Source organism: Furipterus horrens, unplaced genomic scaffold (assembly GCF_987537825.1).
Source record: "Furipterus horrens unplaced genomic scaffold, mFurHor1.1.pri manual_scaffold_12, whole genome shotgun sequence".
Taxonomy (NCBI): Eukaryota; Metazoa; Chordata; class Mammalia; order Chiroptera; family Furipteridae; genus Furipterus; species Furipterus horrens.
In genome coordinates, this window is record NW_028327182.1 from 4,051,695 (window position 1) to 4,076,017 (window position 24,323).

General features: G+C 52.5%; 1 protein-coding gene across 1 annotated transcript; it reads right to left on the bottom strand.

Moving 5' to 3' along the window:
- Positions 1-331: 331 nt before the first annotated feature.
- Positions 332-23,508, bottom strand: SUCLA2 (succinate-CoA ligase ADP-forming subunit beta). The gene is made up of 11 exons (XM_090258130.1): positions 23,375-23,508; positions 20,442-20,622; positions 15,285-15,384; positions 14,938-15,100; positions 12,435-12,563; positions 9,947-10,085; positions 7,506-7,667; positions 7,276-7,418; positions 4,707-4,827; positions 3,801-3,889; positions 332-1,070 (listed from the first exon to the last, which is right to left on the bottom strand). Exons 1-11 carry the CDS (start codon positions 23,462-23,464, stop codon positions 996-998), a joined length of 1,392 nt encoding a protein of 463 aa, XP_090114256.1. The 5' UTR covers positions 23,465-23,508; the 3' UTR covers positions 332-995.
- Between the last annotated feature and the right edge of the window lie 815 nt (positions 23,509-24,323).

The following is a 24,323-nucleotide window of genomic DNA, read 5'->3' on the forward strand; positions in this document are numbered from 1 at the left end:
CGCATGGCTGATAATTCCTTCCATGGTATTTACACTGTTACTATCACATGGTGTTAACACTTAATAGTTAAATATCGCTATTCTGTGCAATGAAAATCACACACACACACGGACACAAAGACAATGTGCTGTCTTTGGAGAAGATACAAGATGGCCACCTACACAGCAGAATTCAAGTGTAACATCCGTGGGCAGTTTAGCAACATGTGAGGTAATGATAGGCCCCAGGACATGATCCTACAAGTCAGTTCCTAGAGGTGCTTAGTGCAATAATGAGCACATCACCTTCTACTGTTTACTTAAAGATGAAAAAAAGAAAACACTGCTCCAATTCACACTGGGAGGTTTTTATTAACTTAAATTGACAGTGTTGGCATTGCACGCCAAGTCCTTGGTAGATATACCTTTATCTGATGCCAACCTACAGGTTCTTCTCGGTACCGCGACTTGCGGTTATCGGTGTTTTGTAATGATTAAAACATGTTCAAATAAGTTACTTCACTGGGATATTTAAAAGAATATTCGGAGGAGTGTTTGAAAGCTGTGTCTATAAATAGTGGTATTTCATTAGGTATTTGGTGTTGAAGATAAACATTTCTCATATAAAACAGCATTTTATTGCATTGCTCTACTGAGACTAGTTATTAGATACAATATTTCTAACACTAAGAATAAAGCTTTAAATTCATATTTATTTTATTCATAGGGCTCATCCCTGGAGGACGCTTATCCAACACTGATCGGCCGGCACGCCGCGAACCGCCCTCCGTGGGCGCGAGAAGGTGGCCGCAGGGAAGGAAGCCGGGTAACTGCCCCGGGACACACACGTCCTCAACAGCAGAACCCAACGCGGACCAGAGGCTTCCAGAGGTTTTCATGCCGAGATGGCGACAGGATTTCCACGCACTGAAGAGAAAAGCCACAACAACACAGAATACAGTATTTTTAACGATTACAGCACATTAAAAACCTCAGCCATCCGGTGGATTCTTGGGTCAGATCGGCAACTGGAATTTCACGTCCACCTGGGCTTGTTTGGCCAAGTTCACTATTTCAGAGAGCTTTACAACCTGAAAGAAAAAAACACACCGTCTTTGTCTGTTTTCACAAAAACACAAGAACATCAGAACTGCTGGTCCCTGTGCAGTGAATGTACTTCTGACACCAACCGGGTCGCGCTCTTAGGGACGCCTGCTGCTCGCACCTGACACCTTTAGTAGCCTGCCCTTCCAACCCCCAACACCTGTGACGTCGGCAGGTACTCAATACATGTATGTACACACATGCGCATACCTTTTTACTGCCCAAAGTTTCTCTTCCTTACAGACAGAAACAGTGAGTGTCTTAGTTGGGTTCACCACAAAGCAAACCGCATCTAAGTAAGTTTGCTTAAAGAAAGTATACAATGGTAACTAGAGTTAGTATTTTACCTTCTATCAATAAGTTAACAATTATCAATTTGAATTCCAATATTCTTGCTACAGTCTGAGAATATCCAGTTGATAGCATACAAAATATCATACCAATTAATGTCTAAAATCAGACAAATTCGGCTTCTCCTTCCCCAGAGCAGTTAAAAGGCTTTGGCTGGGCACCTTGGTTTCACATCGCACCCAAATGCTTACGACGCGCGATCCCGAGGCAGTTAACTTCCCAGCCTGTTTCCTCATCTGTGAAAACGAGGTTGTATCACCGAGCTCATGTGAAGTAAGACACAACTTGGAGAAAGCTTGGCACCGCAAGCGTAATAAACACCCGACGCACGGCGGCAGCTGCCCGCAGCACCACAGCCCTGCCTCCCGCGGTCGCCTGGCAGGAGAAGACAGCTGCTCCCTGTTGGCTTCCACGCTCTGTGCGCTCGAGGCCCTAGCGGTTCCCTCCTTTCTGTCCATGGCCACAAGGCTGTTCTCGATTCGGGCTCTCGCTGTAAACGAGCCTATTTCCGGAGACAAGGTACAACCCCCTGCCCCCCGCTTCACCTCGCTTCCCACCCCACTCCTGCCCCCACAGCGGCCGGGCTTCCTGAGACACCTGCCCATGCCGCTCCCCGGCTCCGCCTTCGTTTCAACCCCGGCCTGAGGGTAAGACCCGCTGTCTCTAGCCTGCAGCTGAAGTTTATTCGCTAATAGGTGCTTTCCCAGCGTTGTTCCAAAGGAAAACATAAAGCCCTTGTTATTCTTAGGAAATGAGGTTACAGTCACTGAGCAAATCTCCAAAGCCCACTGCTGATCAAACCACACAGCCCCGAGCAGCGTTCCATGAGGTGTCTGCAGACACGGGTGGGAAAGAACCAGCAGTTCTCGCCCAGAAACATCTGTGTGTCCACTGTGCAGTGTGCTGTGGGGTGTGGTGGTAAATAAAATAAAGGAGGTAGAATATACGGAATGACTGTTTTCAGGGTAAGTGTACATACATGTGTGTACACTTACCTTCCTAGCTTTCCCACTTGGAAGTCGGAAACAGCGAACAACCCAGGAGCCATAAGTACCCTTCGAGCTCAGACTGTGGTCTCTAAACACCACTCGCCTGATTCCAGGTCTAGAGCAAAAAAGGCAAAGGGCAGGCTGGGACATCTCATCAGAACAGAAAGCGTATCACGGGGCCTGTGAGGAGGACTCAGGAATCACCTTCAAGAGGTTCCCACTGACCAAAGGTGGGATAATTTGAGCATTAATAAAAAATACTGCAATGGATTAAAGCACATCAAATAGATTTAAATTCTGTGTGCACACACCTGAAAACAAGAAGTAGGAACCAACCCTGGCTCACTTCTGCAGACACACCGGAAGGAACTCACTACTCAGCAAGCTCATCAGTGAAGCGGACAGCGGAGCACCCGGCCTGCGTTTCCTGCGCGCACTGTACGCCACGAAGATGAGCAGCTACGGACAGAGGGGCGGCCCTGCCCACAAGCGTCCGCACGGCGCACGGAGCGGCAGGGCCAGGCTGTCGGCGCCCCGCAGTCACGGGACGCGCTCCGGCCGCGGCGGCGCCTGCCAGTGGCGGGCAGCCCTCAACAGGGGCAGCAGCCTGACGTGCACCGCGTGCTTCCCACGGGACTCCACAGCGCCAGCTAGAGAGCCTGCTTGCTCCTCGCCCCCCAGGTCAAACACACATGCGATCAAACCTGCGGACCAAAACTGCCTGCTGACAGGGAACGGGGGAGAAGACGCCCCGGGACGCCGCCGTTCATGTTCCAGCTGCGGGAACACGAAGGACCCCAACCTGGCTTTCAGTGGCTCCAGAAAACCACCAACCAACCCAGCAACTGAAGACAAAGGGGCCACGGGCTGACGGGAACTGGAACGCTAACCAGCTGCAATGCACACGCACTCATTTTCATCCTCACTCTAAGGAAGATCCTGGACAAAGGATTTGAGAGAACCACAAAAATCACACCACTGATCAAATTTTGAAAAATAAGACATAATACCACCGTCCCACCTGAAGCAAATAATAACCCCTTTATATCACCATCATGTCTGGAGTTTGCTTCATGGACACGGAGGGAAGACGAGCCGGGGCGCGCGTCGGTGACTGTTTAAGACGGGCAGCAGGTGTATTGCAATGAAACCACATCTGGAGTTTTGTTTTTTTTAAATGATACAATTGTAGCTCACAGTGCTGGGATAGGAGTTTGGGTCTAGGAGACAGTCACTTGCTTTCTATCAGTAAGTAAATACTAGTATTTAGCTGAAGCACTAATTATTAGTAATACTACTGGTTAATTTTAGAACCTAAATGTCTACAAATCCTTCCTACACTTCGCAAATCGGCCCCAGGTCAGCACGGCCGTTTACCATCTTAGCAGCCTCGTCCAGGTCGTCACAGGCGAGGATCTTCAGCCCGCTGTCCGCGATCAGGGCCTTCGCGTCATCAACTTGCGTACCTGGGGAGAGTTGTGCACGTACAGTGGGGTTTTAAACACCTGCCGAGAAGCAGTAAGGATGCTTGTCCCCACACCCAGCACGAGATTCCCCAGTAGGAGTGCGTTCTGCAGTTACTGCAGTCCAAGTTCTACACCACAGAGGACGCTGTGGCAGCCGCGAGGGGCCCCGGGCCACGCTGTGTCCAGTGGGACCAGCGGCGCGTCAGGGAAGGCAGAGAGCAAGACACAGCACGACAAATAAACGACGACTCGGTCACACCAGGCAAAACTGAACAATTTTGCCCCATTGTTAAAAAATGTTAATGCCGTGTTTTTAAATTTCCTATTACATAATACAGCAGTCCCTCTCTATATCGCGGCTCACTTACCGCGGCCTCACTGTATCACGGGATTTTAAAAATATTGTATTTAATTATTTATCACAGATTTTTCACTATATCGTGGGATTTTGCGGTCCTGTATACATATGTTGTTATAGTTATGTAGGTTTAAGAGTGTAGACTATGTTTAAGAACATAATAGTGTTTATACAAGTGTGGGAAAGGTTAATAAGGGACTGGGAACAGTTTATAAGTATGTGGGAAGGGTTTATAAAGCCTTAAAATACATAAATACTAGAATAAATGTACGGTTCCTACTTTGCGGATTTTCACCTCTCGCTGGGGGGTCTAGAACGTAATACCTGCACTAAGTGAGGGGTCACTGTACTTCCATCTAAAAGACACAAGTCATATTTTAAAAGAACGGAACTCCTTGGAATCGCGAACGCGTACGCAGTTAGGGCTCACGGAACAGTCACCAGCTGTGTCACACCCACCTTGTAACCGTACCACGATCGGGATCTTGATCTCCAGGTCCTTGACCGCCATGACTATGCCCTGGGCGATGACATCACACCGCATGATCCCGCCGAAGATGTTGACCAGGATAGCCAGTACCTGTGAATACAGCAGTTGCTGGCAGGTTAAAGTTTTAAAGAAATGCGTATGTGTCCTTCCTTCCCAAGAAGATACTAGTGCCTGTGCCTTATAATAAAAATCACTGCCACGGAGCCGCTTTCAGACCCAAGATCCACCCCTGGGGCTCTCGTGACTGCCGTCCGGGTGGTCGTCCCTCCACACCAGGACTCCCTGTCCCCGCTGCTGATTCCAGCGCCTGGCCCCCCGCCTCTCCTCCTCTGTCCCGCGGGCACAGACCTCCCGACTCCAGCTACTTGTTTCCTGCTGAGCCGCCGCGCACCCCCGTGGCCGCCCCGGCCGTGCTGTAAGACGGCGACACACGCAAGACCCCAGCCCGTGCTCCCGAACCGCCCTCTCCCCCGCCCGCATCCCCACCAACCCGACACTCCCCACGCGGCCCCGGCCTGTCTGGGCCAGCAGCCCTTCCCCGCCCCACGGCCACCCCGTCACGGCTCCTCCCTCTGCCGACAGATTTTCCAGTTTTCATTCTTTTGTGACCTTCACCGGTGGAGCTGTGCAGCCACACCAGGGCTCAACTGGCGCGCCCCAGCCGGGTGACAGGCACGCGAAGACACTGCTGCCCGCGGCCCTTGGGCACGAGGATGGCTCTGGGACAGCGGGCGCCCTGGCCACGCGGCCTCCATCAGTTCCCGTGCGCACCGGGACGTGAAGAGGAGCCACACGGCACACCTCGTCTTCGCCACCACTGTCCCTGGCAGTGAAGCCCCAGCTATCGGGACGGCCTGGAAGTCACCATGAGCGCTAGCTCCCGCGGCTCCCCACCTGGCTCTGCCCACGGGGCTCCGCCTCGCGCCCCGGCCTTCAGGTGTCTGCACCTCGGTCGTTGTGACAAGTTATGACCAAGGGCCATTCGTGACCAGAAGGAGACTCTGGGGGCGTCAGGCGTGTAAGCCCCACCCTGCTAAGCCTCCTCCCCATTCGGCCCTCTCCTCCGAGAAGCCTTGGCCCCGCCGCCCCTCCCAGCCTCCGAGCGCCAGCGCTCTGCCCTCTGCTTGTCTTCGCTGCGGAGCCTGGAGCCCCTGGTCGGGCAGTTCAGTGACGACGGCACGTGCGTGCCCGGCTCCCGCAGGCCCCGTCTGCCTCTGCCAGCCCAGTTCAGGCACTGCGCCCTGGTGCTCCCAGCCGTCCGGGCCCGGAGAAGCAGAGAGCACCCACACACACAGAGGACTGCCCTGAGACACCAGCACAGACCGAGGAGCAGTGTACGGACGGCTTAGCGGGGACCCTTCCGCTCTCCCGGGGCCGCCCGCCCAGTCCCCTTAGCTCAGGGTCTCCCCTTCTCCAGCACCAGCCCCCCCAGCTGGGAACGGCGCACCGTCTCGTCCTCTAAACAAGCGGGCAACCACGCACACAGCCCCCCGGAGCCCGACTCCCATGGCCCGCAGACGGCCGCGCTCCCGCGGGGCCCCACCACACTCAAGCGCTCCGACCTGCCCTGTGGCCCGCCCGCCACTGCAGTTCCTCCGTAAGACTGAATACAGAAGTCTGTAGGGTCAAAGCGAAAGCGAAGTAGAATAATTTTCAAACCATTTCAGAGTAAGACGACAAATAAAAATGTACACTGTCAGCATCATCAATAGTCAACACCCATCAAAGACCCGTGTACGTCCTGAGCATCGTGCCGGCCGCCGGCTGAGGCAAACTGAGCAGGATGCGACCCTCCCAGGGAGGGGGCTCAGCTGTGACCCAGGAAGGGCAGTTCTGGGGGGCCACTCTCCTTTCTCCACAGGCTGACAAAACCCACTCAGGAACCACACTCCTTAAAAAGCATCTGGTGACTGATAATGTGTGTGCCTTTAGGGTGAGGATGCTTCTCTCCCCTTGTATGCTGAGAATCCCTTATAAATCCGTAATTCTGCATCATGGCATATCTACATGACAGTTTGAGAACATTAAAATGGGTGTTTTAGAATACCTTAGAATATACACAAAGTACTCATAACATGTTAGCAAAAAGACTCAAAATATGTGCCCTAAAAGATACAGGTATGAATGGGTGAACTAGACGTATGTGTCTTAATAAAGCTGTTTCTAGAAAGATATCTACACAGCACGTGAGTGTGAGTGTGTGGGAAACACACCAGGACTAACAAGTCTTGAAGAGAACAGATCAAACGTACAGTAACGGAAGTTATCTCTGGGTAAAACTGAAGATGATTTTCATTTTCTTCTCTTCAGCTCTGCTGACCTCGCAGGAGCACACCCCAGACCAGTCACTACCGTCTTTAACGTTATCTAACGCAGTCCAGCACTTCTGCAGCTCAGTCTCTAAACCGCCCGGGAAACCCCTTTCCCCGCGAACTTGCACCGCCCCAACTGCAGACAACGGAGGGCGTCTAACTCGCAGGGCAGCCAGCGTGACAGGCCCATCTGCTGGGACATGGAGCCCCCTCCCGCCGGGCGTACCTTCTTGTCGGAGGTGATGAGCTTAAACGCTTCCGTCACCTGATGGACTGTGGCCCCGCCGCCCACGTCGAGGAAGTTGGCCGGGGTCCCGCCATGGAGCTTGATGATGTCCATCGTGGCCATCGCCAGCCCGGCGCCGTTCACTAGCGAGAGGGGAGACGGTGTCGTGAGCGACGGGCCGGCGACGGGCCAGGCCGGGCCCGGGCGACCCGAGGGGCGCGTGCTGGTACCGAGGCAGCCGATGCTCCCGTCCAGGCCGATGTAGTTGATGTCCGCCTTGGCCGCGTCCCTGTCGCGCTCGTCCTCCTGGGTCCAGTCCTGGAGGTCAAAGATGCTCTTCTGGCGGTAGGCCGAGTTGGAATCAAAATTGATCTTGGCGTCCATGCACAGCACTGCGAGGGAGAGAAGAGGAAAGCGATCTTCATCTCAGGACAGAGTCTGTAAGTCATCCGGTAAGCAAACGTTCTTCAGTTCAGGGAAAAGGGATTTCAATTTACGTTCTCAATGAATTCAAAACTGTTTCTTGAAAAAGAGAATTTGGGAATTGAAACTACTGCTTCAAAGTTACCGGTTCTACATCTATTCCAGGCAACAGAAAAAGGGGGGAAAATACCTCAAAAATGACCAACTGGCTGTCCGTGCTCCCGACCAGCCCCTGCTCTTGGGCCCCTGCTCAGACCCCGTTCCAGCAAGCCTGTCCTGCGTTGTGACTCCTCCCCTCTCTGCTGGCTAATCGAACCGACCTGCAAACACGCGGTGCTTCCTCCTCCTTAACGAAGAGAGAACGCATTTCAGCCCTTACACCCCCTTCCCTTCTCTTTCTATACAGCAAGACTCATGAAAAAAAAAAGCTGTCTGTTTAAACCGGGCCAGACTGGCCTGTGAGTTAAGAACGGGTTTTCCATTTTTAATAGGTGGTGAAGAATAAAGAAGGGAAACGGACAAAAAGAGGAGACAGGAAGACGAGGAGCAGCAGCTGAGACGACACGCGGCCACAAAGCCTACAATGCCAACCCCTGTGCTTGCATTCATTGCGGCAAACTTTCCTCCTGCCTTCCTCTTAAATCCACGCCCGCCAGGCTTGCACCAGAGCAGGCTACGGAACGGCTCATACGGGGGTCGCCTCTCCAGCTCCCCTCCTTGCTCCAATCTAACGAGACAACAGACCCCTTGCAGCCTGCGAACCGACAGACGGCTGGACAAACCACGCAGTTCCAGCCGCTGCCCGGCACCGGGGACAGTCTGGAGCCCAGCTAGGTAACGACTAGTAAAAACCACACTCTTGCAGAGGAAGACAACAGAATTCAAAATCTCTACACTGTAACTCCAAAAATGTCCAGCGTACAGTTAAAATCACTACATTTGAGAGGAAGCAGGAAAATGTGTCTGGCAGCGAAGAGAAAAGGCAATCAGGAGCAGCCAGCCCAGGACGGCCCAGGTCTGGCGCTACCAGACGGCTGTGAAACAGGCTTGCTCTCAGACAGGCGACCTCGGCAGGAGGTAAGGCTGTGCCCAGGAGCCGCAGGGAGCACCCAGAGCCGAAACGCACCACATCTGAGTGAAAGGTCACTGGGTGAGCTTAACAACCTGGGGCTAGGTAAGCACCTGCAGGTATAAAACAGAAGTCACTCACTCTGAAAGAGATTTATAAAAAGGCCTCAGTGACCTACAGGACAACATCAATCATCTAACAATATGTGAAACTGGAAGAGGAGGAGGAGATTGAGGAAGAAAAAAATATCTGAAGTGATAAAATGTATGTATCAAGCAAGATTTCTCTATCCAGTGAAAATGTCTTCAAAAAGACAAAATAAAGCCATTTTCAGACACACGGAAACAAAACCCATCACGTGCACACCTGCATCAGGAGAAAAGCTGAAGGAAGTTCCTCGGGCCGGGGCGGGACACAGGGGACCCGCCTCCAGGGCGGCAGCTCCCCGGGGCAGTGCGTCCCCCAGGGGACACCTGGCACTGTCTAGCGGCGCTGCTGGCTGTCGCAGCGAACAGCTGCTCCTGCTCCTGGGCAAACTGTTAACCGTTCTACAGTGCACAGGCGGCTCTCCAGTACCACACAGTGCGGAACTCCACTCTTGGGACATTTTCAAAATGACAAAATGACTGAGACTGACGAGGGGCCTCCGGGGCCCAGGGGCGGGGGGGGAGACTCGTGGGAGGGGTGTGAATAGAAGTCACACAAGGTGTGTGATGGGACAGTTCCGCGTCCTGACGGGTGTGGTGGTGACCCAAATCTACGCCTGGGGTGAAACACACACACAGACCTATTCACGCGCATCCAGCACAGCCCCGCAGTGACAGACGCTCTGTCTGTGTGTGTTCAAGACGGGAACCACGTGTGGCTACTGAGCACCTAAAAAGTGACTCGTGTGACTAAGGAGTATTTTAGCCTTATATCATTTGAATGAATTCTAACTGCCACAGAGAGCCAGCGGCCACCGTGCCGGCCACGCAGCCTTAAGGCCCCGCGTGTACCTGAATATGTGTTCAAGATACTCAAGGTGTTTGCTCGAGTGAGCCTGTTTAATGTTTGCTCATTATGAAAACAGCTCCCACAGAGGAATGCGTGCATCCCCGTGTGAGCTCAGCTTCCTCGGTCAAGCATACAGCAGGCGGATACACTCGTAACCAGTGTCTGACAAAGAAGATACGTTACCGGCTCCATCGGAATCCTCCACCATGGGGTTGATTTCGACCATGGTCGCGTCGTATTTCAGAAAAAGGTTGTAGAGCTTCACCATGTTTTCGGCCGCAGAATCCACAACACTAGCGGGAAATCCCATCTTCTGCGCCAGCTGAAAGCAAGTCGTCCCTTTAGTACAGGCATGTCACACATGTCCAACCGACGCTCGGTTGTTGTACAAAAGGACGCATTAGTTTATCACTTAAATAGGCACAGACCCCTGGAAGTCCAACACTCGTCACTGAAGGGGCAGCTATCGTTACTACAGGTTAAACAAAAGCCTTCCCACAGACCCTCCACAGGGCAGGTCGCGTGTTCACTGTGACGGAGCAAGAGGCCCACACGGGTCGTGTGACGAGCTGTTCACCGCGTTTCCAGGCCCAGCGGTCACTCCACGGCCCCCGTGCTGCCTCTCAGCCTATGGCCAACCTGTTCTGCGTTTCATTAACCTGCACGTCGGGGGTGCGAGCGGGGGCGCACCGGCAGCCCCGCCGGCCCAAACAATGGCCGAAGCGCGAAACCCCCCAGTCCGCCTTGCAGGTAATTCACGAAGAGCACCTGCCAAGCAGTGAGGGCGCAGCCCGCCAGACAAGGACGACCTCACTCACTCAGAAATCAACTGAGCACATATACCGGGCGGGTCAGAGGTAGGGTTCCAGTTGTTCGTATGGAAAACACCGCGATTAATAATAACACAAGAATAAACTTTTGCGCACTCACAACTGTAAACCTACTTTTGCCACACCCTGTCTGCTAGGCCCAAAAGATACAGGTTTTAGCACACTGAGTACGGGTGGGAGAATTCTCGTCATTTCTGAAAGGCATTTAAATACCCCGGTACGCAACGTGTTAAGCTTCTAATCTCATAGAGGGAGGAGTCTACAGTTTGGAGTGGAGCTTTCTAGCTAGATACGTACACGTGAAGAGCCGAGCCGTTTAACGAACACATCTGTCAAGGTCCCACCCTAGAAGCTCGGACCCAAGTCCGATGGCGGACCCAGCACCCATGCGTGGCAGGCTTCCATAAGCAATGCTGGACACCGGCGCAGAGGCTGCGTGTCTGCACGGTTACTCGAACCCCTGCCGCTGCTCAGGAACACCGCAGAGGGACCTTTCTTCTGCCAGCTGCGACCGCAGGCCACTATGCCCTTGACTTTCAGTAACACAAAATCTTAACTTCTTTGAGGGTGAATGTGATTTTTGCAAAAAGTGCCAATAAATAAAGTAATTGATCAAACTAAGAAATGTCATTTTTGGTTAAGGCTTAATTCAAATAAATAAGAAGAAGCCCTGACCAGGGTGGTTCAGTGGGCTGGGCATCGGCCCCCAAACCTAAAGGTCATCAGTTGATTCCTGGTCAGGGCGCAGGCCTGGGCTGTGGGCCAGGTCCTGGGGGCGGGGATGTAAAGAGGCAACAGACCAATGTCTCCCTCCCACTCTTTCTCCCTTCCCCTCTCTCTAAAAATAAATAAATAAAACCTTAACCAAAAAAGAATATTAAGAAATAAAATGCTATTTCATTTTAAAAGGTTTTCACTACGCCACAACCCACTCTTGCAGGTTTAAACCTTTGAAACTCCCAGCAGAAATCTGATCTACCCAGCAGGACATCAACTGCCAAGTACTGTGCCAGGTACAATTCCGTTCATTGCTCAGAAAGCTATGACCTCAGCCGAGAACTCCTGCAAGTGCTCGTGTAAGCCAAGTCTCTTCTTTCTCCCCCTCACATACCCACCTGATGAGTCAGAGCTCGGTGCCCTTCAGACATTTCAGCGAAATCTATCTCCTTCAATCTCTGGTGCTGTCAAAACCCTTACTCTGCTGAACCTCAATACCAGAAGCTTCTTTTGACAGTTTCCCACTGACAAATGCAAACGTCTTTGGACAGGGCTCACTGACATCACACACCCAAGCTAAGCGACCTGTCCACAGCAGCACCACAGACACTACAAGCAGCTCCTACAGGTCATACGTAGCTAACACTTCACGCCCCGGCCTGTTCTCTTCCGGGTGGGGGTGGGGGCAATGGAAGGGAAGGAAGAAGCACACGGGAACAGCACAGAAAACCAGTGAAACTGTGAACAGACTGGACCACGTGTGTGCGTACACGGAGGAAGCCCACAGCTTTTTCATCAGATTCTTCAATTCCCACTTGAGCAAAGTGTAAAAGCAAAGAAACTTGAGGTAATTAGGGAATCTGAACGACTAGAAAAGAATGATATTAAGAATTACTACTCACTGTACTAGGTATGGATACATATTGTAATATTTAGAGAGGGTATAAGAAAACTATTATAGATTCTTCTAAGTTTCCATGTCAAACAAGTATTAACATGCCTTGATACTCAAGAAGAATTTTTTTTAAGTTTTGTCTTCACTTCACTTGTACAAAGTTCACGCTCTTTCTTCAAGAATTGTAACTACCTAATCAGAAGCTAGACGGTTTTGGAACACAACATACCCGGACGGCTTGCTCCTTCCTGATGCCCTCTATAATGTCAATAGGTTCTTTCACTATGGCTTCCGGAGTCTCTGCAGCGACATCTTCAATGTTGACACCACCTTGAGAACTTCCTATTAATACAGGACCCTAGTGGGAGAAAAAACAGCCAAAACATCTAGATTTTATTTTGGACCCACAATAAAATGTAAGTCTCCTTGTGCACACTTTCAGACTTACGTATCTGTCACTCCCCATCCCTAGTTTTAAACTCCCTTGAGAATTTACCCTATTATCTCCTGTACGAGCCCCCTTATCATAAATATTCGACGGAAGTAACAGAAGTGAAAAGAAGGACAGTGGCTCGCTGGGAGGGAGAAGATTAACCATGTACTAGACAAAGAACGCTATGCATCGCCCACGGCCGTGAACAAGGCTGTGGGGACAGACTGTGGGAACAAGGCCTTGGGGAGGGGGCAAAAGGGGGAAAACTGGGACAACTGTCATAGCATTAACAATAAAAAACAATTATATACAAAATTTATAGTAAGTTAATATAAATAGGTATATGTGAAACAGAACCTACGTAATTTTTAAAGAACTAAAGAGATATTAATATACTGTTTAAAGAACTTAAAGAAGCATAAAAACAGACTACTGATATTTACAAGGCAAAGTCTAATGAGTGAAAGTTCCGGCGTTTATAAGCTCCAGGACACACGAGTCGGTAAAACAAAAAGCTGACTGTTAAAGCATATCTCTGGCCGTTATCATTAACAACATTAGAAGGTAAGACACAAATACTAATTAATTAAATCAACTTTTAAGTCCTCTAGAATCAACCAGAAGAAAAACCTTAAGGTAAATTATCTAATATTGAATACATTTGCTAATTTATGCACAAAACTAGAAATAATATGCAAAAACAAGGAAATGGCTAAATCATATTACTAAAGATTATTCTCAAGTATATTTTCTTAACATTGTGTTTAAATGTGCACCCACCCACCAACCACATAAAAAAAATATGGCAAATAATAATCCTTTTGTTCCTTTCAATGTCACTGTTCTCCCAAAATTTTGTTTTACAATGAACATATTATTCTGTTTGTTCTGCGTTTCTGACCAGAAGGAGGAGGCACAGGGAGAGGGATGTGCTTTCAGGTGGAAACAAAGAGTCCCTGGCGGGGAAAACCTCCCCGTGGCCCTCAGGGCCGATCACCTGACACCTTTCTGGCCGCATCTTAGTCTAAGGAGCAGGAAGTGATTTAAATCAAGACTAGAAATGGAAGGAAGTCTGTGGAGCCTTCAGTTCCATTCACTTATGAGTCTGATGATGTGATCTCTTGCATCTAGTGTCCAGTAGGGACTTTTTTCTTGAGGCTGAGTTTTTAAATTTTTATTTATGTATTTTTATATTTGACATCCATACAGTTAATGGTTCTAAGTACCTGAATGTTACTTTTTATTCTTTTTATTGAGTTTATTGGGGTGACATTAATAAAATGATATAGGTTTCAGGGGTACAATCTAGAACACATCACCTGTACACTGTACTGTGTGTTCACACCCCAATCCCCCCTCTGCCGCTTCGACCTCCCCCCACCCCGTCCCTCTGGTCATCACCGCACTGTTGACTGTGTCTGAGCTGATTTTCTTCCCCTCACCCCTTCCCCTCTCTCACCCAGCCCCCAGCCCCGCTCCCTCCGACAGCTGCCAGCCTGCTCTCTGTCTGTGAGTCCGTCCCTACTGTGCTTGTTGGTGCCCTTTGTTCATTAGACACCACATACAAGTGAGATCGTACGGAACTTGTCTCTCTCTGACCGGCTTAGTTCAGCCCACTCTTGCCACTTTACTCAACATAATATGGAAGTCCTGGCCCGAGAAACCAGGCCAGAAAAAAATAAAAGGCATCCAAATAGGAGAAGAAAAAGAAAAATTACTGTTCACAGATGACATGATTGACACATAGAAAACTGTAAAGAACCACAAAAATCTGTTTCAGAACTAATGAGTTCAGCGAAGTTACTGGATACAAAATCAACACACAGATGTACTGCTTTCTCTTCACCTGACGCCTCAAGTTCCCTGCTGACACTTGGGGTTCCATTAAGAGAACGCGGACTAGGGTTATGCTCCTCGGAATCACATCATCGGTTACTGAATGTTGCTTTTCAACTTACCAAGCACCAGATCATCTAGTGAAACAAACCCCAGGCTATAAACATACCAACAGGTTGAAAAAAACACAAACAAACAGATGAAGCCAGGGATAACAGTCTCTGCCTCTTAGCAAATCAAAAGTTTAAAAATCTTGTGGATTTTATTTCAGCAGGGTTTTGCCTGTAGCTTTATTTTTAACCACAAAATTATATATTACATTTTATGGCATTAGCCATGCTATTTTTAAATGACACGAAATAAATATTGTGCTTGTGACATGTACAAAGAGAACGAATAACCGAGTTTTGAAACCGGATGTACCAAAGACCATCCTAAACGTATCAGGACTCCAGTTCCTCACCTGAAAGGACCTTTCCATGGTTATTGCAAAGTAGTACTCTCTCCTGGGGTATCTTCGCTCACAGACCAGGACTTGATTGCAAATTCTGCCCTTCTCTCCCGTTTGCTTGGTAAACAACTTTTTGCCAATCATTTGTGAGGAAACAGCTTTTGCTTCTTCTGGACTGAAATAAGAAAAAGAACTCACATTCTTTTTCCTCCAAATAAGAAAAGCAAAAAGCACGTGAAAGCCAAAATCTTATTTCATCTCATATTTAAATTTCAGAATTTTCGTCAATTCAATAAGGAGGAGAATCTTTTACAACATGATTCTTTTAATGATGACTTTTCTTCAAAAACATGACTTACGAAAAAACGATCTTCACTCCTCCTTTGAGGCCACTTTCAAATGTTCCTTTTCCTCTCCCACCAGCCAAAACCTGCGCCTTTATCACAACGTCTTTCGAACCTAGAAGAGAGACACGCCTGTTAGGCAGGAGGCAGGGGGAGCAGGTCGTGGACGCGCACAGACTGAGGGGTTACTGGGTCTCACGCGTCCACGAGGTCAAAAAAGCAGGCACTCCAGCACGCAGATTTCCCAGGTTAGAGCACCTAAAACTTTCACCGTCCAAGGACCCGCCGCAGAGAGACAGCAGCCGGTGTGTGACCCCGGTCTTGGAGCCTTTCCCTCCTTGGAAGTTTAAAGCCCGGGGCCTTTGGGAGAAACTAAACACCACACTGAGACCCAGAAGTCTTCCTAGCATCTCCCTCCCTTCCCAGGCCCACGCGAGCGTCCCACCCCGCGGACGCGGGGACCCTCAGCGCCCCGCCGAGCAGAAACACGGGCGGGCGGGCGGCGTCAGGCCCAGGCGCCGGGCCGACCCCCGCGTACTGCGCCCCACTGTCAGGAAGCCCGGTCCCCCACGTTCCGCAGCTGCACTGCCGTGCGTCCCCGCAGGAGCCGAGACACGTTTATCAAACGGTTCCAGAACACTCTGTTTATAAATCTTTAGAGCCACTGGCCCTCAACACTCCGAGTTCTTCTTCTTTAACAGACACCGGCTTCTCCTCCCGCCCCTTCTCACTGTGGGAGAGAAGTCGGCATCCTGGGGATGCTCCTGGACACCCATCGTCCGCTCCCCAGGGTGATGCACTGAGCCGCAGTCCTTCTGTCCCCGCCCGAGGGAAGGAGTTTCAGGGCCCCCTTATTCTGCGTCTCACAGAAGGGCAATCGCAGCACTCCAACACCGACATTCCCCTGCGGCTGAAACTTCCCCTCCGAGGCTGGGGCTCAGCACACGGCCCTGTCTGCTGCACCCCTAGCCCGAAGGGGCCCCTGGGTGTGACAGCCGCTCCTCAATATGCACTGGACAGGCTGAAGATGGGGGCTCTACTGTTGGAGAAAACTCTCCCCAAAGGGCACAACCAAGCCAAATGAGGGGACTCCCACCCAATCAAGGAGGAAGCAAATGCAGCCTGCGATCAAACAAATAAGAAATGACCTCAAGTTTACACTTGAAACAATTATTACAGCCCCGGCTGGGGGGTGGAGTGGTTGGAGCATCGTCCTGTGCACCGACCGGCTGCGGGTCCCACCCCCAGTCAGGGAACGTGCCTGGGCTGCGGGTCCCTTCCCCAGGTGGGGCACATATGGGCGGCAACGATCCCTGCTTCTTTCTTCCGTCAATGTCCCCCCCCCCCCCCCGCTTCCTCTCTAAAAATCAATAAACATATCTTCAGGTGAGGAATAAAAAAAAAGTATCACAGGAGTGTTTAGAAAACCAATGATGGGAATAGTCTACACTGAAAACGCAGCCCTTAGGCCCGAAGATGGCCTGTGAGTCAGAGAGGCAGCAGGTCTGAAAACCAGAAAGGAACCGCGCCCTCCCGCCCCACCTCCACGCGTGGGGGAACCAGCGCCCTGCCCGCCCCTCCTGCCCGGGGCTGGCCCCGGTCCTGGCCCCCGCCGCTCCCCCCGGACGGCCCTGCGCCCTGACAGTGTTCTCAGAGCAGCGGCCACAACGAACACTGCCCCCGAGCCCAAGTCCAGCGGCCCCCTCTGTCCCAGGGCTCCTCAAGGGGTGCCCCCGTCCCCCAGGTCCCCTGGCTCCCGGCGTGCTCCCACCCGCCACCAATGCGCCCTGCTGCTGGGCACCCACCTGGGAAAGGTCCTCTCTCCCCGTCAAGTGCGGCTTTGAATCTCACGCAGGGCAAGGGGCTGGCGCAGGTCGCCGCACCTAACACCTCTGTCACCGTCCCCGCGGCCCTTTATTCTAGACAAGCAAGGTCTTCCGGGGGTCGCGACACTACCTTTAAAGCGCAGCAGCCCCTCCCCCTAGCTGTCGTCACTCAGCACTGCCTTCAGCATTCCTGGTGTACGACAGTCTAAGAAAACGCCACAGGGGCCTCCATCGGAGCCCCCCGACAGGGACAGCACCGCCTGCCCTGCCCGGTGACCCCAGACCCCACCCGGCCCAGCCTCCCCGCGCGGCTGCCAGCCTGTCTCCCCTCTGCAGACTTCCCTAACACGTCTCAAAGGCGCCCAGCCCCAACCACAGGGCCCGGCCTCGGTGTGCCCAGCACCTCCGGTTTGCGGGGCGAAGGCCACACCAAGGAGGCGGGGCCCCTCCCAGCAGCTCCAAGGACAAGCGGCAGCCACCGCAGACCACTTTATGGCTCATACAGACGGCCTCGAGCCAGGCACAGACCGGCTGACCTTCACTACCTCGGGGCCCCTCCCCCAGGAGGCCCAGGACAAAGGGAAGGATCCCGAGCACCACCCAGCCGGGCCCACAAAGGACACACCCAAAGGCTCCAGCTGACACTGGAGCTTTGCTCGCCCGCTGCAGTCCTGGCCGGTCCTCACAGCCCGGCAGCCTGGGGGCCCACAACCCGCGCAGGGGACGCCCCAGAGCACCGGGCCCAGGGACCCGGGGGGCTGTGCCACTGGGCCCTACAGGACACCTGCTACGTAAGGCCACTCTGCTGTGACAGGGAGACGCAGCAGCTCTACCTAATGCACAGAAACAAACACGGGGCAGAAGCCACGGTGAGGAGACGGAAACACGTCCCAGATGAAAGGACAGAACAGAACTCCGGAAAGAGCTAAACAAAATCAAGACAAGCAATCTGCCAAAGGCAGAGCTCAAAACAGTGGCCACAGGGGGCCCTGTACTTAGGAGAGGTACATGAGCCCAACGGGAACTTCAACAAGAAAGGCACCTGCCCTGATGTACTGGCAGGAAGTTTCTAAGAAATGTGCATTAGCGTTTTATGAATTCTGCAGTCGTTCAAGAAGCAAAACCCACCCTGAGGTAGCCAAAATCAGTCCTGGGGCAAAAGCAGGCATCCTTCTAAGGCACCTCGTACCACACTTTGTGCAATTAAACCCTGTAATCAATATCTTATGATATCAATGACTTGCCACAGAAGACAAAAGGGATCATCAGTGTCTTCAGAGCAGTTATTAAACATGTCCTCTACAGAGCAGCATTTCTGCCCCTCTGGGTTTAAAGGTCCTTACCTCGTCACCAGCCCCACGATAACCCTCCGTCGCGTCCTTAACAAGAGCGCACTTTGTAGATGAACAAGACGCTCTCTGTTCCAACACAGTCGCCCCCTGCTCCTCACTACTTGTAAATCCTGGTCCTGGAGAACTTGCCAGAAATAATCAGTTTCATTACACTTTAAACATAACTATTCTTTCTTCAATAGCTAAGAATCATTCAAGATTTTTACAAAGAGTAAAAGAAGTCAAAAAATTGGCATCCAAATAAATCCTACTCATTTTATGCAAGTTCTACAAACTTATGTTTTTCTAATAAACAGTGAAATAAGACTAAATGAGAAAATAAATGGAAAATTTCAAAAAACCCATTATAATGACAAATTTTGGAACTAAAAAAGGAAGAGCTTCCACTGACTTCACTAGACATGAATCAGGCCTCATTAGCATTACTGGTGTGGAAGACACCCCGCGTTCTTATGAAGGAAAGAACTGGCCAACAAACAAACAAAACCATTCACGAGATTAAATTAACAAAGAATTTTTTAAAAAAAGGAAGTCAAAGGGGTGGAAATTCACCCGTAAGGATGCAAGGATAGCATAAGAAAAACGTATACTGCCTCAATTACATTCCCGAGTTTTCCTTCTTTCTTAGCGGGTCCTCATTAGCAATGAACACTTAGGTCATATACATAAGACTCAATCTCAAGGCAGTTATTAAAAAGTTGCCTTTGCAAGAAATACTATAGAAATATAAAGTACAATCACGAGTTTTCTTTAAGCCTTGACCCTTCAGAGCCTCTGACAGATGGTGTTTCAAAGGTAAAAATGAGGTACTTCTTTACCAGGTACAAGTTCAAACTACAGGTCACCATTCATTAAGAAAAATTTCACCAAAATTAGTGTGAACTTACACAAGGCTTTTGCTAAACAAAAAGAAGTTTGCGTGTGATCTGAATAAAGGAGTGTTTTCAGATTAACAACAGAAACTGTGAATGAAAAGCCCTGCTCCCAGGGCAAGGAAACCATGACCGTCCCAATTACAAACAGGTTATAATACAAACAGCATGAAGATGCACACGCCGCACTTCTGAAAGAAAAACCCATTCTGGAATCAAATAAGTACAAACACGGATGAAGCTTTAAATGCTGTGACATTCTTAAATGTTCCATATCTTTCTTGGAAGATTAAGAAAAGCAAAGTCTTCACCAGAGCACACGTAAAGCCATGGAATCAAAGGCACGGACAAGAGCCACGAACGGTGCTAACCCAGACGCTGGTGGGATTTTAGGTGCCGGTGAAAAGAAAATGTATTACACGGCCAGCGCGTGCACTACTCATTGTCAAGTTCTCACGCCGAACCGCTAAACGTAAACTGAAGCTCGTTTCCTGAAGTCAAAATTTGTCTTAAGAGATTAAATTCACATTAACAAAAGCTATTAAGATTTCTGTTATCAACTAAAGAACCTACCAACAAACACGGGCATCTACTTAGCTCATTTAACAAGTATTAATATTGACTGGCTGGTCTCCCACGCGTTCGGGAGGATCAGTGAACAAGTCAGACAAAGAAACCCTGTGCTCAACACTTTTTCTCCTCTTTGCTCCCAATCTTTTTATGTCAGAAAAGGTTGGGAGGGCAGGTGTGGGACCCCTCTTTACAACTACATAAACAGCTAAGACTGGCTTTCACCAGCTCCCTGAGGAATCGCCCCAGCAGCGTGCTTTTAACCTGCGGAGCAGGACACAGCCTCCCCCTCCGTCCCGTGGGGTCCGAGCACGCACAGGCGGTCAGCTTCCTGACCGCAGTGGACGGGAGTCGAGCTGTCAGCGCTGCGGGCGCCCATAATAGCACAATAATTTCAGAATGTCAACAATACTAAAGTCCTGCCTTCTCTTTCTTCTAAGTAAACAAAATGTATTTTTAAACTTCATTAATAATGTAAAAGTTGTTATTAAACCAGAGTAGAGTGTACATCTTATCAGCGCTGCCGTGTCGCGGGGCGTGAGTTTCTGGTACCTAGCTTTTTGGCAATTGCATACGCTTCGTCTGGCGACTTGGCCACGTGTCCCTTGGGAACGGCGACTCCGGCGTCCTGCAGCAACTCCATGCTCATGTACTCGTGCAGTGAGAGGTTCCGGTGCGGCTGCTGCTGAACTTGGAGTGCATGCTTGTTAAACAAGCCAGGACTTCCCAGGACCTAGAGAAAACGGGATGTAGTTACACGTGGTCGTCATCTGGCAGCCATTCTTACTAAAAACGCTCTGCTTCTGTGGAGCCGCTGGTTCTTCGCACCTGTAACAGGCCTGTTACGCTCGATAAAGCACCACATTCACAGCACCTAAGCGACAGCATAAAACTGAAAGCTGGTCCACCAGGTAAGTAAATGTGACCTTGCAGCTGTCCCTGTCTCCTCCTCACCTCTAGCCCTTGTCCTCACTGCAGCTTTACCACCACACACCCACAGAGCGCTCCTGTCTCAAGGCCAAGTGCAGTGGATCTGAAACCAATCTGACCTTTCCCAGCAAACCAAAACCTTTCCCCACGTCCTTCCCGCCGCACTCCTCCAGCACCAACACACGCCTGCCACGAGTATGTGCTAACTGGGTGACTTGGTGCCACCGCTTTCCATACTCGCGAGCCTGTACTGGGCGCTGCGGCCCGCTGCCCAGGTGCCCCCCGCAGGGCCACGGCGCTCCGCCCCAGCCACTGTCAGCCGCGCCCTGTGCCCGGGACGGCCTCCCCCCAAGTCATGCCTCCTTCACACCGTTAGCCTGCACCCCGTCGCTGGTCAGTGGGGACAAGCGGGGGATACCTCACCCCAACGTGACACTCAGAAAGGTGCCCCTAGCTGCAGGTGTCCCCCAGCAACAGCAGAGGCCCTGCCGCCACGGCCCCCCCCTTCCCGATCCTGTCCCCCTCCCTGTGCCAGAGGGCTGCGTCCGGGGTCCCCCCCCCCAGGCTTCCCCCACGAGGCTCTCCGCCTACCAGCCTGCAAACACAGCTCAGAGAACTGAAGGGCGGCACCGCCGGCTGCGGCCCTCCCAAACCCTTCCCTGCACACACGGTGGCCTCGCCTTCGGCCGCTGCAGCTGGAAGCTAACGAAGCGGCCCGGCTCAGCGTGAAAACACTAAATGGCAAATCCCAGAAGTAAACAGTTCGTTAGGTTTTCCACTGCTCGCCACTCTGAGCAGCGGGGTGAAATCTCACGGCGTCCCGCCCCGCCCCTCGTCCCCCACGCGTGCGCCGCACACTCCGCCCGCCCAGCGGTCCCTCCGCGGCCACCTGGGTATCAGACCCGCGGTCGTGGTGTCACAGCGCTTGTGTTCAAGCCGCCATGTCTTACTGAACGTGGCCCCAAGGCCTCCCTCCTACCTGCTCACAGCGTATCGTTATACCTGTGCGCTGGGAGTCTGTATCGCTGCCCATCGGACTGCGCCCAGTTTCTGAGTTAACCCCATTCCGGGTGCGTACGTATGAGAAAAAGCCATACATCTAAGGGTCTGGTTCTGAATGCGCTTTCGGCCACCCACCGCGGGTCCTGGACCGTGAGCCCACGGGCGACGGCAGATTCCTGTACATTTGTATGGGGCCTTTCAAATACTTGCATTTACACAGGATCAGCAGCGCCCATAGCGTACCGCTGACATTTTCCTACCACTTCAAAGGGTCTTTTAATATCCGAAGTATCCTGATGATCCTTTCCTACTCAATCCAATGTGTGACCTTGACCGAGTTTCCTAGGACCCCGCACTTCCGGGTCCTCATCCACAAAAGCAAGACGGCAGACGGCCAGGCTCCTTCCCAACGCCGAAGCCGCGTTTCTCGGTGCGAGTGCAGAAGAGAGGAGGTTCTTCAGACACCACCCCGGGCACCTCCATGCGGAGACGCCAAGGAATTTCCAAAAGGATGAAGGTTATGATTTACGATGAAAACATCTTCTAAAAACCGGACAAGCACCCTTTACGGTTCACAAGGAAGTTCAAGGCCAAAAAACCATCACGTTTCCTATTCGGCAGCAAACTCGGGAAAATCACGACCTCTGCGCTGGAAGGGCGAAGAGCTTTAAAACGAAAAACCGACGGTGGGAACCGGTTCCGCCACGGCGCGTCCGAGGCGCTCCTTCCTGCGAAGCCCCGACGCCCTCCCACGAGTTCCATCGCAGCGACGTCGCCGAGACCCGGCCGGTCCTCCCGCCCTGGAAGGGGGCGCAGAGCGGATTCGAGCGCCCCGGAACCACACCGGGGCTCCGACCCTGCCTGCTCCCGACCGGGCCCGAGCTTCTCGCCCCTCGGCAACGGCTTCTCCATCAGGGGTGCGGACGGGAGGGAAACCACACGCCAAACGCTTGGCACGTACCTGGCACCCGGGAAACACTCAAAAAGCCAAACCACACCCCACATGGGGCCGCGATGCCACCGTCGCTCCAAAAAACGAAGCGGCCCAGACGGTTACCCCCTTTCTTCCCCCGCCGGACACCCGGCGAGGGCCATCTCATCACCGCCGCGCCCCGGAAAAGCCCGGTCAGCAAGCACCGCCCGCCCCCGGCGCGCCGAGCCCGTCTGAAGGGCACCGCCGTCCCCGTCCCCCCGAGCGCGCCGCGCGGGGCCGGGAAGAGCAGAAGGAACCGCGCGGCCGCCTCGCCTGCACTCGGAACCCCGCCCCGGCTCCCCGCCGCCCCCGCGACCCTGGGGGAGCAGCGGCAGCCGGGTCGCCGGGCTCCTCGCCGACGGAGGACCGGAGCAAAGCGACGCAGACAAGAGCCAGCGCGCAGCCCCGGGCGAGCCGCCCGCAGCCCCGGCGGGGCGCCCCGTGTCAGCCAATGTCACCGACGGACAGTGACCCCGAGCAGGGCCTCGGGTCCCTCCCCACCTGGCGCACCGGAGCCGGGCCTCCCGCCTCGCCCTTCCTCCCACCGGCCCTCCCGGCAAGAGCGGGCTGGGCTCCGTACCTGGGCGGCGGCCCCCAGCGCCCGCCGGGGCGGGTGGCCCCTCAGGGTGGCGGCAGCCAGCAGCCGGCTGTAGAATATGGAGGCCGCCATTCCTGCGTCCGACCCGACCCCTCTGCGCCTGCGCAGGCGCGGCGCCCGCGGCGCAGCTGATCGGGACGCACGGTGGGCGGGGCCTCCGCGGCTCCCGCGGCGCAGCTGATCCGGACGCACGGTGGGCGGGGCCTGCGCTGGGCCCGTCTCTTGCCGGACGCCCTGCCAAGGGCAAGTGCAGAAACTGCTTGGCTCAGGAGCCGCAGGAGTAGGCGGACGTTGACCTTTGGAACTGGGCACCGCAGCCTCGATCTCCGACCTGCGGCCAGAAAGCGCCCGAACATTTCCTAGTGAAAGGTAATGGAAGGAAACCAGCGCCTCCACCTGCGTGATCTTACCTTCTCAGTCTCAGTTGCTTCCTCTGTAAGATGAGGTGCATTTAAAGAACAAGTACTGCACCCTGGCCAGGTAGCTCAGCTGATTGCAGCATCATCCTGATACCCAAGGTTGCAGGTTCGATCCCCGGTCAGGGCGTACACGGCAATCAACCAATGCATGCATAGATACGTGCAACAACATATCCATGTTTCTCTTTCTCTCTCTACAAATAAGTTACAGCTTTTAAAGAGTGGAAGGGGCAACGTTTTTCTTCCCGTCCCGTAGGCATAGTTGTAAGGGGAATGTCGGCGTTTCTGCCCTTTGGTCCTCAGCCCGGAGGAGGAAGGTTCATTCGATGAGTGTGGGCAATGTTGAAGGCAGGAGGATCCTCTGGCCCCGTGCCTGTCACACCTCCCATTTGAGGCTCTGAGACAAGGTTGCCTTGAAGAGTCTCCTGAACCAAAACATACTTGGCAGCATGGTACGGTCAGGTGCGGGGTGGGGAGGGGGCTCTTTGCCACCCTTGGTTGCTATGTGTGGA